Source organism: Camelus dromedarius, chromosome 8, assembly GCF_036321535.1.
Source record: "Camelus dromedarius isolate mCamDro1 chromosome 8, mCamDro1.pat, whole genome shotgun sequence".
In the NCBI taxonomy this organism is placed as follows: Eukaryota; Metazoa; Chordata; class Mammalia; order Artiodactyla; family Camelidae; genus Camelus; species Camelus dromedarius.
In genome coordinates, this window is record NC_087443.1 from 46,942,992 (window position 1) to 46,959,048 (window position 16,057).

Genomic DNA, 16,057 nt, shown 5'->3' on the forward strand with positions numbered 1-16,057 from the left:
CCATCACATTCATACAATGTATTTAACATACAACTTGCACCAAAATATCTTCACCTTCACTAGCACTTAGCTTTGTGTGTATGTGTCTGTATGTACATATACAAATAAAAATCTGTGTGAAATAAATTATGTAAAATATTCAAACTATCAATCTTATGTGGTTATGTACTGTACCCTAAATAGGGGTATAGTACATACGTACTGTAATCTAAATAGGTGCTTGAAACTACAGAATCACAGAATAACTACAACGCCATTTACTTGATTTTTAAAGCAGTGGTGAGAATAATTACATATGTTATTTTCATAAACATATATGTAAATATATCCCATGTCCCTTTATATATAAATTTACAGTTTAATTACTGTGATTAGAGACAGGGTGCATAACTGAGTTAGTGAGCACTGCTCAGAACTAAGGAAGTAAACAGAGACCATAGAAAATCAGCTGAGTAATAAGTGCTTTATGACTCCTCATTAAGTAAATGTATTTACCTTTCATTTAATATGAAGAGGTTTTCTACAAACGATTTCAGTGCTAATTTTATTTTTAGCTTATTGATTGTATAACATAGCTCACTATGTTGCAAACTCAGATGTGCTGATATGAAAGTATTTGGTACCGATTTAGGAATAGTCGTGATTAATTAGAGGGAGAAGAAAAGAGATAAGAGAAATCTTAATCTAGGAGAAAAAGTTAAAAAGGAAGATGGAGACTTTAAAAAGCATTTTAAAGAACAATCACCTACCAGTTCTACTCGTCCGAAACCTCCGACTCCAAGGGTGTCAATGATGTTGAAATCAGACAGCTTCAGGTTGGCGAAGAAAGCAGCTTCAGCTTCATATCTGGATTTTTTGATGCGAAAAAATGGAAATTTCTTAGAGGTGCCAACACGAGTACCACGTACAACTGTACCGGAATGACATGACTGTGAAACAGGGTTTACCTGCTTAAATTCCATCTTGCTTTTAGAGTCTGCGTTTTCTCACGCTCATAATTTTTTGGTCCCCGTTGTGCAGAATAACATAGATTTGTACTTGTTTTTCAAAGTAGAAAAATACAAAGTACCCACTGCATGTCAGTCATGTGACTGATAAATCCAGTTATCAAATCAAAGTTACATCCTGGTGTTTTTCTACGCGTCTTCTTGTGAGCACGGATTGTTTGAATTGTTCTTTTTCGGTTTTGTTTTGGGTTATTTGGTTTGGCTCGGTTTTGTTTTTGCCGTTCAGATTTTGGATGGCAGTTTCTCATTAGTTTCCCTTATCCAGATACAGGCTGGCAGTGGCTCCTATCAATATTTATTAAAAGCGGCAAGATCATTGAGGTCTCTGGAGTGAAATCACAGCCAGGTTTTATGAAAACAGATCCGAAAAGCTGAGGACTGATGTGAAAATGTCTGAAATGGATGATTTTGGAAGCGTATTCACATTCCTAAAAAGTGTCTTCCCTCCGTTTGTGTCTGCCCACTGACTCTCAGCTAGTCATCCCAGTGTCTTTCTGTTCGCCAGTTTCTTATATGGAAGGTGCAGAGGAGCAAGGACTCTCCTCCAAGAAGTCTAACTATGCACACATGCAAATCTGACACATGCAAGTGGCCAAAATAAGCTGCTGCTGATGAGACAAGTGAATATGAGCAGCTTAAAATATCTCCTTGTTAAAGGCCCTACTATTTTTAGAAAGGGCAGGAAGGCATAAAGATGAAGATGATCCTCCCACTCACTAAAGTCAGGTCAGAGAGTAATTCAGCTGTCTCGAACTATCTGAATAGCTATGTGTAACCCATGACCTTCAGCCAGGTGGTACCTGATTCAGTAGGATGCTATAGATAGACATGATCAACACGCTTGAAATACTGATACTAACACAGCTTGTGTCACTTTTTGGATAGAATCATCCACAGACATGTTTGGTGTTAGGCTGTGTAACGTTTTAGCTATTCCATTATAATCAAACACAAACTCAGACTCTCCACGTGGGAGAAATGTGAAACGGCTTTCCAGGTGAGATTTGAACATTCTCCAATTTACAACCACAGTTCTGGTTTTTAACACGTCAATTCTTGAAAAATTCACAAGTGGGTAAAAACATTGTTTTTCATTATTAGCTGATTATGGGAAATCAACTCCCTATAATAAACCTCTATAAGTAAGGCTGCTAGTCAATCTGCATGGTATTTGCAGACTCCTCTCATTAACTACACAATCAAGAGATCAACATAGCACTTCAAGAGGTAGTTTTCTAGAATGGAACGCAAGCAACAAATGCACATTTCTGGCATGCCAACTGGCTCCCTACTTTTGGAAAATTAAAACTCCATCCCATTTAAAGGGCCAGTGGCAGAGTTCACACCAACAGGTGCTTAAAAAGACATCTGTTTGGATCAGACTCCGTGATAGTTTGTGTTCAAGCATTTCCTGGCAGTCAGATTCTTAATGAGATTGTTTTTGAATAACATCCTATGTGCTTGCTGGACTTAGAAATCTCAGATGCACAGAGGGTAAACTCTTTCAGATTATTTTGATATCATTTTATACATTTAAAGTATGGTGTTATTACTTATAACTCTTGAAGATGCACCCCCTCCCAATCCTTACACTTGGGCTCTGTAAAATTAGGCTGGAAATATCCAAGTAAGTGGTCAGCGATTTGTTGCACATCAGAACTACCTGAGCACCTTTTAGAAACTACTTAATCTGGGTAGTGAATCAGCAATCTCTGGAAGCAGTATCAAATATCCACATTTTTAAAGCTCCCTGGATGATTCTGATGCACTGTAAGGGTTTAGGACCATAGTTCTGAACACCTCAAGGGGTTCCAGAAGCCACAGAAGGATCTTGGGGTGGATTAAAATGGTCCAGGAAAATCAGTAGCTGCCCAATGAGTCTGGGGTATGATGCATTCATGTCAAAAGTATTGGGGGTTATTATAACTTGTCCTTTGCTCCTACCCCTGTCATTCTAGACCCATAGGAATGAACAGTAGCTCTGTAATGGCTATCACAGCTTTTAAAAAAGCAACATGGATAAAAAGACATGCAGAATGCAAAACTTACAAGGTGGTTACTTTGTGTTTGCCCTTCTACAGCAAAATCCTTTTGACTTAGTTTACAGTTACTGTCTGATCATGTTTTAATTAATGGATGGGAGGGATGTATTAAATCTCATATTAAACAGTAGAGATTTTCTTTGTAGCCATTAAAATCTGCTTAAATATATACTGCCTTCTATACTGGAAACACCAATTACAGTTAAGTATTTCATGTGTTTTAATGAAAAGAGATTGGTAACCTTGTCATCATACTTTGCTAATCTTCGTTAATTACTTTGCTGTTATTTCTAGGTAAATTTTTAAAGTACTACTAGTTGGGTGATTTTTATCTAATGGTTGGTGAGATACATTTTGAAGGGGCTTTTGGATAATTGTGCTCTTGATCTTCACTTCTGCTGTATTTGCCTCAGGTGATTCTGGGGGAAGCCCAACAACATAAGAACATGACCAAGCTGTTCCTCTTTTCTACCAAGGAAGTGCTAGTTGCTTAGTACTTCATACCTATTTTTTCTCATTGAGGTTACCCTTTAGGGAGTCTCATCACCACACAGACTCTGTATACTTTTCTTTTTTGAATCAACAGCTTTGTTTTTTCACCATGGAAATCACCACCGGAAGAGACCTTTGTACAAAAGCTAAAAGTACAGATGAATTAGCTTCTGCAGGTATCTAACCACTCAAGCTTGTAACTTGGAGGGACATTTTCATTCTTTCTTATTACTCAGGGATTATTTGAAAATAATTTGCATCCCTCAATTATGTTCTACTTCTTTTAATTAATGATAATTTTGAATGGGAAAGGAGACTAAATAAACTGGTTAAGTAAATGGCTGCTGTTCTATAAAATCCTTCTGCCTAAAGGAGGTAAACGTGGAACACAAGTTCCTAGATAACGTACTACTGTGGGGTACCGGGGCCAAGAAATAAGGCCCCGCTTCACGCAGTTCTAAGATCCACCTGTGCAGAAGTGTTTATGAGAGGGACAGTTGCCAAGTGCTAAGGGAAACATCTATCAGCAAGACATACAGTTCCTGATGTTTCCTTGCTTAAAATCTAGCAAGGAGTATAAGGTATATTTTCTAATGTTCCTTAGTTTGGGATACAGATTTTTTTCAAAGAATATTATTATTTACAGCTGATCCTTGAACAATGCAAAGCTTAGGGACGCCAACCTTTCTACAGTCAAAAATTCACATATAATTTATAGTGGGGCCTCCATATGCACAGTCTTCCTGAATCTGCCATTCCGTGTCTGCCCGTTCACCAACTGGATCGCATAGTATTTGCTACCGAAAAAAATCCACAGATCAGTGGACCCACGCAGTTCAAACCTATGTTATTCAAAAGTCAACTGTATTCATGTATTTGTTTTAATATGGGGTTAGAGCTATGCATCCTCCTTCCAGAGAAGTGTACATACCAACGTACCCTGTCTGCATCTAACTTGAGGAAGCTTAAAAACCCTCAAAATAGGTTAACAACATGAAAAAAACTATACAACAAGAGAGTAAGTGTGCTGGGTGAGGAAGACAGATAATATATTATTTCTCAAACATGCCTGACCATAAGATTCACCTGGGCCTATGGTGATCAGATCCACCTAATCTGTAAGGGCTACTATTTAAATAAATAGTGAAATATAGAACTTTTAAGAACTGCTTAAAAAGAAAATGATTTTTCTAGAAAAAAGCGCCTAAGATCTAGAAGGCCTAGATTTTTCACCTCCTCTTTTTGTTTCTGCTATATACCCGGGGAGGTTCTAAAAGACATGAAAGCGTAAAGGCACAGGTGTAAAGAGGATGAGACCAAGACGTACATCAAAGTCCAGAAACAGAAAAATACTGGAATAATCTTAACCTCTCTTTCTCCTTCTAAAACTACACATCTATCCAGTATTACATTTACTTCCTTTCAGAATCAGATAATAACCCTTAGTTTGCATTTTCTATCTCTTCCAACAGCAGCAGCGTCCACAAAACCGAGGAGTAAGAATCAGACGTCCTTTTTTATTCACACAATTGTTTTTTGTTGTTGCCATATACCCACAAAATCAATTCTGTCTCCATTTCGAAATAACAGAATTATGTTCTATTCCTTATGACTGACCATTATTATTAAGAAGCAAACACTTCTCCTTAATACTGAAAACCAAATACAAAGATTCAATAACCCAGTGCAAAAATGTATGGAAATTAAGATTTTTATCTTTTCCTTGATATTACAATAACAGAAATGGTTCAGAATTATTTTTCAAAGCAAACAATAGTATGTGCAGCTTTAAAGTAGGTCCAACAACCAAAGGAACATAACAGTAGTTCCAGATGGGATACAAAAGCCAGTAATTAAGAGCCAGCGGAAGAGCAGACTAATGTGGCCCCATCTGAGGTAGCCCAGCTCGTCTGTCCCGCAAATCAGTTCCAGAAGTCTGCTCTAAATGTCTCTGAGGAAAGTCAAGTAAAGTCTTAGCACCTTCTAACCCACATGCAAATCAGTTCCCACTGCTTTGCCTGTGCTCATCTGCTCTTGGTGTATTTATATTTCCTGTTGAATTTCATTCGATCAGTTCTTGGGGGAAACCTATAAAATGTTTCAGTAAATACTCATGGGCTCTCATCTATGACTAAGTTTCCTATTCCATAACTTGTAATAGGTAAGACGAGATCATCGATGTCTCTGCTGGACTTGAACATGATGCAAGAGCACATCCTAGTACAGACGAACGCTCATGACTCGTGGTCCTATTTCCGTCAGTGACTCTGTACTTACAGGTCCTGACTTCTTCAACATTCAGGCCTTTGTAGAAGTATCAACAAACATACACTTAAGTAAATAAGTATGATTTGTATAAAGTCAGAATCCTAGCTTGCTTAAATGTTCAGATAAATGCCTAGAAATCCTTTCACTTTTTATGTGATCAAAGAACACTGAACTCTATAAATAATCTACAGAAGTAATTTAAAGGGGTAAGAACTTTCAAAAAAATCAGACTTAAACATAAAATAGATACCTGGTCTAAGATATAGGCAAGCTATAATACTGGCCATCTACCTAAAAAACACTTTGGTACATAGGATTTTAGTCAATAATAGTTTCTGATTTAATGAAGCTTGGTGCATTAAGTTGTAGGTCTAGTAGAATAAGTACAAATTCAGCCAGATAAGTGGCCATAGAGAAAGTAGAATTGGTCCCTGGACCAATAATACTTATTTGCATATTTAGAACAGATGTGATTTGGGCTTTTTTAACTTTGTGTATGTGAAAACAGTACATGTCCTATGCCCCTGATTCTAAAATGTTTGGAATTAAAGGTTAGTCCCTAAGGTAAGAATGGGTGGTCTTTATTAAATCTATAATCAAGTCATCAATCATCTTCTCAATTTAATTGCTTTATTAAAGTCTCATTGTTAAATTAAACTTTAAAAGCAGAATTTTTTTACTTCATTTGAAAACTGTGAACTATTTTATATTGTATAGGGGAGTTATTTCCAATTGAAATACTGTTTTTCAAATAAGGATTTACAAACATCCCTATTACTATAAGGTTTTTAAAAACCCTTTAGACATAAGAGACCCTATTCTTAAAAATCTAAACAAAAAGGGATGATTTCTAATTTATTCGGCCATAAAGCATATAGGTAGAGTCACTATTCTTTTAGTAGTGGTAAAAACTTGAAGAAATAAAAAGTTTGAAAGTAACAATGAATATAAAGTATTTCATTATGTCAATTTTCTCTAGAAAATGTAATCTCTTCACGGATTTTGAGACATTAGCTTGCTTCCTCTATTTTCAAAATTGTGGTTTCCAGAAACACAGCCATTTTTTAAGTACTCTAGCCATGAACTGGTTCTACATATTTTTCAGATACATTCCCCTGAGGAGATAGAGCCAATAGGAATACACAGGGAAATTGGTTTTCTCATATCGGCTGCATAATAAGAACGATAATAATGCAAATATTTTGCATTTAGGAAGCACCTGTCTTTTCTTTGAAGGACTAAAATTTCTTTCATTTAATTTAGCCTCCCTGATTCTCTGTGAAGATGGAATAATAAATATTTTCACTTCTATTTTGCAACTGGGTAGACCAGTTATTGATGTGATTGATTTCAGTAATTCCACACTAGAATAACTGGGGCTGGAAGCCTTGGGTATGTTTCACATCATGGCATATTTATACTTATTCCAAAAACTTCATTTTAAACAAGATAGAGAATCACACAACTTTAAAGATGTTTGTATCTCGAAGGATTAAGATACTAACATAGTTCAAAATCTAGATCAACACCACTGGGAGCTCATCTAATCCAACCTTCACATTTTTAAAAATGAGAGAGCTAAGTCCAGAGATGGTAAGTGACTGAGCCACAGTCACAGAGACGCAGGCATAAGGGACTGGTGATTTGACTTGTGGTCTGTGATGCTTTTTACTGTCTGTTTCTATCTTCACAGTTTTTATAATACTCTGTATTTGAAGAACAAAGCAAACATACAAGTTATAAAATATATTTTCATAATATGCTATTTTATTATGGATTTAAGTCAAGAATGTGACTTCTGTAGCTAAGCACTGATGCCTTCTTGTACGTGGTGTGGTATGTGTGTATGTGCACCAGTTAAATGAAAGGACTCGAAACAAAAGTACAATGATGCTCAAAAGATAGTTTTTAAAAATTCAAATATCAGAGCAGAATTTGTAAAAGATGTGCGAGGATATGCTACCTGCTGTTAGCTTAAAATGTATTGACCAATATGCATTTTTAGCTACTCAATTTTTAAATAGATTCCATATTGAATTGAATTTTTCTCTTTCTAAAATAAGGGCCTAAGTAAATACATACTGCCATGGAAAAAATGGCAAAAAGGAATTGATATATTTTCCCCTATGGTGTTTGTTACTTTAACAGACTCACTGGCCCATAATAGAAAGTTATTTATTAAGTTATTCAGCAATTATTATTTTTGCTTTCAAGAATATGGATACTTGAATGTATGCAATCACACATAAAAGCATGCAGTGCCCAACTTTATTTCTGCCAGGAGAGAGATTTCCTTCACATAAATGGACAGCCATCAGAGGCCAGGGTCTGAGGAAGTTCTCTCTCATCTCAGTGCAGATTAATTTCCTCCTCCTCCCTTTCCTACATCTCAGACTCTCATCCTGAGTCCTTTGCTTACGGTTGTAGACCAGGATGGTGCAGACTGGCACAGCACAGCTTCCCAAGGCCAGGAAGGTGAGGTTTAAGGGGAAAGAAGACAGGTGAAAATGATACCTCCTGCCTTCACTGCTCCAACACGTCTGCCTGGGAAGCCTCCCTCATCCTCATCCTTCGGCCTCCTGCCACCCCAGCGTTAACACCCCTCACAGCAGCACTCCCACTCAGTTTCCAGGAGGACTGTGTTTGCCACAGATTACATTATAAAGAAGGGATGGGTAAAGACAGCCCAAGTTTTCCCCTCAAATACAAAAATTTATTTTTCCACCACAGAACTAAGAAGTCTTTGCCTTTTCTGATAGGCCTCTGATAGGCCATTTTTTAGATGAGGGTTAAAATATTCAAAAACAAACAAACAAACAAACAAAAACAAGAGAAAGTTTAAGCTTAATTAAACCTTACAATTAATCTTAATTGTTCTCTTAATCAAAGGATCAGTTAGGAGATTGAACTGGGAACAGAAGGATTAGCAAGACTTAACACCAGGGTTCAGCTTCTATTTCTGGACCTTTACTATGTTCACCCTTTTTTTATGGCTCCTCTTTTATCTCTGAAGGATTCTGCATGAACTTCAGAGACAGGAAGCTTGGGGACGTGGTCATTGTCACAGTGCGTCAAAGGAAGAAAAGGCAATAAAATGCAGTGTATGGGGCAAGAAGAAAATTGAGAAGACTATACGCTACCCTCGCAGGCCTCTAGGAATATAAGAAAGGAAGTGATCAGGGAGTAGGTCCAGGACCAACCTGACCAACACATTTCCTTTTCTTCAAAATGCAAGGTTTGTACTAGACGTGTCTATAACGCTCATTTGCAGATGAACTGTTCTGGGATTGCAAGTGTCCTGAGAAATACAACTTCTCAGAAAGCCCTAGTACCCACATTTTCTTTTTCCTCCTTTGTGTCCTCTGATCCCTGACTCCTGAAGCTCTTATTTTCGGAAATACTAACAGAGGCTATAACTTAAGGGCATCTTGCCCTCAGCTTCTGGTATGCAAGGAAGGCAAGCAGTTGGAAAATATATGTCCTGATGTTCAAAATAGAACTGTAAATGCATTTCACCATAGATTCTTATAGACCAGAGGTTCCTTCTCACCTAGGATTCATATCAGAATTACTGGTTGAGTTAAACATAGACCTTGACAAAAACTTAGGATTTCAGACCAGGCATTGGTATTTTAAAATAGGATTCATGCGTAAGTCTCTATCATGGTTAATTACCAAGGTTAATGACCGTATGTAAGTTTTAATGAACTATTCATATTAATTTGATATGTATGTGACAGACACTTATCACAACGTGTACAAGTATCACAGGGTAATGTGTCCCAAGTTCCAGTTATTCTCAAATGATTTTTGAGAATGCTATCCATTCTCGAAAAGGGGAAAGTGTGTCTATCTTTTCCTGAGTGAGAACATATTAAGCAGAAAGAAAGAAAATTAAGCAAAAATGTTGCCGTGTCAAATTGTTCAGTAATAGCGGTGGTGCATTTATCAAATGAATGAATTCTCAGAAAATACCATGTATTTGTTATCAAGTCATTGCCATCTGGATGCAAAATCTGGCACTGTTCTATGCTGCAGGCAATAGAACTGAATAATAAAGCAATCGATAGGGCTTGGGGCTTTTTTTAAAAAAGGGGATTTCCGTATTTTATTCAGATTTCCTTAAGTGTTACCCGATGTCCTTTTTCAGTTCCAGGACCCCATCCAGGATGCCACATCACATGTAGCTGTCACACCTCCGTAGATTCTCTCTGGCTGCGCCAAGTTTCTCAGACGTGCCTTGTTCGTGCTGACCTTGACAGTCTGAGCAGTACCAGTCAGGTGTTTTGTACATATTTCTCAGTTGGGGCAAATTTGATGTTTTTCTCATGATTTTACTCATTATAAGTTGTGGAGAATGAAGTAAAGTGCCCTTTTCATCACATCATATCAAGGACATATGCTATGGATATGACATCATGGACCCTGATCATCTGGCTGAGGTATTAATTCTATAGTTTTTGACAGAGTACATACTTACAGGAACCAAGAAATGCAAAAGGAGCTCTATTAAAATGTGGTCTTCTCCATAATTTTTTACCTTAGCATGTGTCCCCCTCAAGATGAATTCACTTTACAAAAAAGGCATTACACATTTCCACGCTGCTAAGATGTCTGCACAATGATTCAAAAGGCTCACAATAAAATACACTGGTTAGGATTTGCACAGATGGCCACAGTATTTGAAGCTGGTGTCTCTCCATACATTTTTTATACAAATCACAGGAGTGAAGAGATAATGGTGATAAAGGAAAAACTCAATATCCTTAAATCACTGCTTCTTTTCTATAATGGTATGGAATTATTATAATAATTGTCTCTCACAGTACATGCCTCATTTGTCATGGAAGTTTAGAATTAATTTGTAATCAGATTTCACTTTAGCTATACCTTTGACTTAAATAAATAATGCTGTAACACTTAAACTGAACTTCACTCCTGAGTTAGCACATATTGGCAATTTTTCTGTGCTTTTAACAATGGTTTTTAAAGAGGGGTACTCACTAACAGATTGCAGAGAACACTAAGTGAATTATTTCAATATGAAGTTGCTAAACTATGTACCTAAAGTGAAAAACGATGAATTTGGTCTATCTTACCACCTCATAAAGCTCCTGATCTGATAACTACATATTTTATTGAATAGCATGAAATAATCCTCTCCTTTTTTATAATTAATAAATAATAGAGTGAAAAGAAGGAAATTAGGAGGGACATTCAGACCTATTATGGTTATTCTTTATACCACTTAACAGGTAGAGAATATTTTTTCAATATTTGACTTCCTTTTCCTCCCAGATTTTTTTAGGGATAGAGTTGACATTTTGGCTACAACCTATTCTCAATTCTCTTTTTGTGATCTCCTTTTCTTCATCCAGGTTATTAAATTTTCTCTCAGGAGTTACCAGCTAACCAAGTTCACATGGCCTTGGTGGATTAATTTGGTTTTTCAAGGTCTTTTAACAATAAAACAAGCTACATTTGTGATGAGAGCATCCCTTTGACTTGCCTCTCTCTACCATGTTTAACAATCTGGATGTTGGATATCCATTTAAGTGTTCACAGGGCAGACAGCATCTGATTGGATTCTCAGTCTGATGTGCCCCTCTTGTAACTTTGCAGACATAACAGAACTGCAGATAGAGGACAGAAAACCTTTCTTCCCCTTTAGAACAGGAAATTGATGAACTGGAGGTGAGAGCCTTAGAAACATGTACTGTATCTTGGCACCTGTGAGCAGTGTCCTGTGCAATGAACTAGAAGGAAACTGGGATTTAGAGGGTGGGCTGCAGAGAAGGGTGGTCTCTCCTTCCAAGTGGAAAGCTGAAAGGGTCACATAGTTTCTCGCTGTAGAACTACAGAGTATTTGGCCAGGTATAGGAAAAAATGGATGGAACATAAACTTCAATGTAAATGTATAAAATATATCAAATATGAGGCAAACAATTACGAATTGTGGAAATCTGTCTTTAGCAATGATTACTCTATTTTTACTGAACTACAAAGGATATTTCAGTAGTAATGAAATTATACTATGGTGCTATTTGTACAAAGATACCACTTAAGAAATGTAACAGAAAACAGGTGATACATGGATAGTTGGTCTGTGGAGTTTTGTTCTTTAAAAAGCTGATATATTGACATTCTGGTGCCAACACATCCACTGCTATAATGATAATTGCTTCAGAAACAAGATTCCTACAGGCCATTCTTGCCAAAGTGTGGATAATTAAATCACCAACACAGGCCACAAGATGACCTTGATGTAAGTGAGTTCGTTGGCTTGCCAAAGTTAACTTTTATTTCTAAATTGTGCTACAGCCTATGTATGAAGCTGAAATAAGCCTAAAATTTATGCTTCTTGTAAGAGACAAGATTTGAAAAAGATTCATAAAAGTGATTATTAATTTCTAGAGTGATACTTGCTCGCTGGAAAGCAAAAATGTAAAAAAGTAGCAGTAAGAATTACTGCAGTTGTAGGTTTCAGGAGGCTAACATTACAGTTGCAGGCCTTGTCTCTGTCTAGAAAATATTTACATATAGGAAGTAAATTCTACTACTATCTGTCTATTCTTAAATATAACAGTTTAGAGTATTGCAAGGCAATTTGTTTAGAGAGAAGACCTTTCTTAGGTGCATAACAAAGGAAATGTGATATCTAACATATCAGTGGATCAAGAATCTGCTGAAAGGCAAAAGGCTCTTTAAACCATCAGTTTAAGTTTGAGGGAAAGCATCTCTACAAATAAAAGTCCAGGACCGGACGGCTTCACTGGGGAATTCTACTAAACATACAAAGAAGAACTCATCACCAGTCCTTCTCAAACTCTTCCAGAAGATTGAAAAGGAGGGAATACTCCCAAACTCATTCTATCAAGCCACCATCACCCTGGTACCAAAACCAGGCAAAGACACTATCGAAAAAGACAATTACAGACAAATACCACTGATAAACTTAGATGCAAAAATCCTTATCAAAATATTAGCAAATACAATCCAACAACACATAAAAAAGATTATACATCATGACCAAGTGGGGTTAATCCCAGGGACACAAGGCTGGTTCAACATACACAAATCAATCAATGTAATACATCACATCAACAAGGGAAAAGACAAAAACCACATGATCATCTCTATTGATGCAGAAAAAGCATTTGATAAATTCAACACCCATTTATGATAAAAACTCTCACCAAAGTGGGTATAGAGGGAACATATCTCAACATCATAAAAGCTATATATGACAAACCTACAGCCAGCATAGTACTCAACCGTGAAAAACTCAAAAGCTTCCCACTAAAATCTGGCACAAGACAAGGCTGCCCACTATCACCACTCCTATTCAACACAGTCTTGGAAGTCCTAGCCACAGCAGTCAGGCAAGAGAGAGAAATTAAAGAGATCCAAATTGGAAAAGAAGAGGTAAAAGTGTCACTATATGCCAATGACATGATACTATATATAGAAAACCCTAAAAGGTCCACACAAAAACTACTAGAGCTGATTGAAGAATTCAGCAAGGTAGCAAGTTACAAGACTAATGTTCAAAAATCTGTTCCATTTCTTTACACTAACAATGAATCAACCAAAAAAGAAAGTAAAGGAACAATCCCTTTTAAAATAGCACCCAAAGTAGTAAAATACCTAGGAATAAATCTAACCAAGGAGGTGAAAGATTTATACACAGAGAACTATAAAACATTGATGAAGGAAATTAAAGAAGACTTTAAAAAATGGAAAGATATCCCATGCTCCTGGAGTGGAAGAATCAATATTGTTAAAATGGTCACACTGCCCAAGGCAATCTACAGATATAATGCAATTCCTATCAAATTACCCAGGACATATTTCACAAAACTAGAACAAATCGTAATTAAATTTATATGGAACCACAAAAGACCTAGAATTGCCAAAGCATTACTGAAGAGAAAGAAAGAGGCTGGAGGAATAACTCTCCCAGATTTCAGACAATACTATAGAGCTACAGTCATCAAGACAGCATGGTATTGGTACAAAAGCAGACATACAGAGCAATAGAATAGAACAGAGAGCCCAGAAATGAACCCACAAATTTTTGGTCAACTAATCTTTGACAAAGGAGGCAAGAATATACAATGGAATAAAGACACTCTCTTCAGCAAATGGTGCTGGGAAAACTGGACAGCAGCACGTAAATCAATGAATGTAGAACACTCCCTTACACCATACACAAAAATAAACGCAAAATAGATCAAAGACTTAAACATAAGACAAGATACAATAAACCTCCTAGAAGAAAATATAGGCAAAACATTATCTGACATACATCTCAAAAATGTTCCTCTAGGGCAGTCTACTCAAGCAATAGAAATAAAAGCAAGAATAAACAAATGGGATCTAATGAAACTTAACAAGCTTCTGCACAGCAAAGGAAACCATAAGTAAAACAAAAAGACAACCTACAGAATGGGAGAAATTTTTTGCAAATGACACCAACAAAGGCTTGATCTCCAGAATATATAAGCAGCTTATAAGACTTAATAAGAAAAAAACAAACAACCCAATCCAAAAATGGGCCAAAGACCTAAACAAGCAATTCTCCAAGAAAGAAATACAAATGATCAATAGGCACATGAAAAAATGTTCAGTATCACTAATTACCAGAGAAATGCAAATCAAAACTACAATGAGGTCTCACCTCACACCAGTGAGAATGGCCATCATTCAAAAATCCACAAATGACAAATGCTGGAGAGGCTGTGAAGAAAAGGCAACACTCCTACACTGCTGGTGGGAATGCAGGTTGGTGCAGCCACTGTGGAAAACAGTATGGAGATTCCTCAAAAGACTAGGAATAGACTTACCATGTGACCCAGGAATCCCGCTCCTGGGCATATATCCAGAAGGAACCCTACACCTGCACCCCAATGTTCACAGTAGCACTGTTTACAATAGCCAAGACATGGAAACAGCCTAAATGTCCATCAACAGATGACTGGATAAAGAAGATGTATATTTCTACAATGGAATACTATTCAGCCATAAAAACCAACAACATAATGCCATTTGCAGCAACACAGATGTTCCTGGAGAATGTCATTCTAAGTGAAGTAAGCCAGAAAGAGAAAGAAAAATACCATATGAGATCATTCATATGTGGAATCTAAAAAAAAGAAAGAAAGAAAGAACAAAGAGAACAGAACAGAATGAGACTCATAGACATAGAATACAAACTTGTGGTTGCCAGGAGGAGGGGAGTGGGAAGGGACAGACTGGGAGTTCAAAATTTGTAGATACTGACAGGCATATGTAGAATAGATAAACAAGATTTTACTGTATAGCACAGGGAAATATATACACGATCTTGTAGTTGCTCACAGCAAAAAAGAATGCAACAATGAATATATGAATGTTCACGTATAACTGAAGAATTGTGCTCTAAACTCGAAATTGACATGACATTGTAAACTGATTATAACTCAAAAAAAAGTTTGAGGGAAAGCAAGCTCAGCAAGATACTTATCAGATGTTTCAAAGACCTAGGATCTAGAAAGTATGACTGTTTGTTTAATAGTAAACAAAACAGTAAACCCCAAATTATCCAGCACCATCAAGAAATGGGGTGTTCCACCAAGAAGCACATCGTTTAGATCATTGAAGCTTAATATCCCTTCTAACTACCACACAGATTTCTCTCACCTCTTTTTTAGAGCATCAATATTCTGAGAATGAATTATTTTATTTCAAAACATTTAAAAGCAGAATTTACTGAACACAGTAGAGCATTCAGCGGATGACTCCAAACCATAATTTAAAAATATTAATTACTGTAATGTTACTTCTATTTAAGATGATCTTAATAAAACTTCTATAGTATAACATTGTTATTTGTTGCTCAGTTTTTAAGTATTATCTCTTAATAAGAGTCAGGAATCCTGTCTTACCTCTCATTTCTGACCCAGACACACTTATTTTCTAGGAGCCATAAAGCCAGATAGCCAAATTGGTTAGAACTGCACCTATAATATATTTATGCAATCAGTGGGTACGTAAGGAGACAATCATGTAAGATGGTTAAAACGTATCTGGAGCCAGTCTGCTTTGGATAAATCCCAGCTCTGTTGTTCAATGGCTACGTGAGTTTGAATAGCTACAGGGTCCCTCTATGCCTCAGTTTCCCACCTTCTTTGGGTTATGGTAACCAGTAAATGAGATAATGCATGTGAAATAGAATTATAAGGAATCAATAACAAAAACTATGATCGT

The 16,057-nt window shown here is 36.7% G+C and overlaps 1 protein-coding gene across 2 annotated transcripts in view; it reads right to left on the reverse strand.

The window, feature by feature from the left end:
• PRKG1 (protein kinase cGMP-dependent 1) overlaps window positions 1-16,057 on the reverse strand; it is a 1,104,481-nt gene that overhangs the window by 35,541 nt on the left and 1,052,883 nt on the right. For both annotated transcript variants that reach the window (XM_031461315.2, XM_031461314.2), the window contains exon 10: window positions 750-846. In XM_031461315.2, the coding sequence (XP_031317175.1) occupies window positions 750-846 (97 nt within the window). The remainder of the gene's footprint in view (window positions 1-749; window positions 847-16,057) is intronic.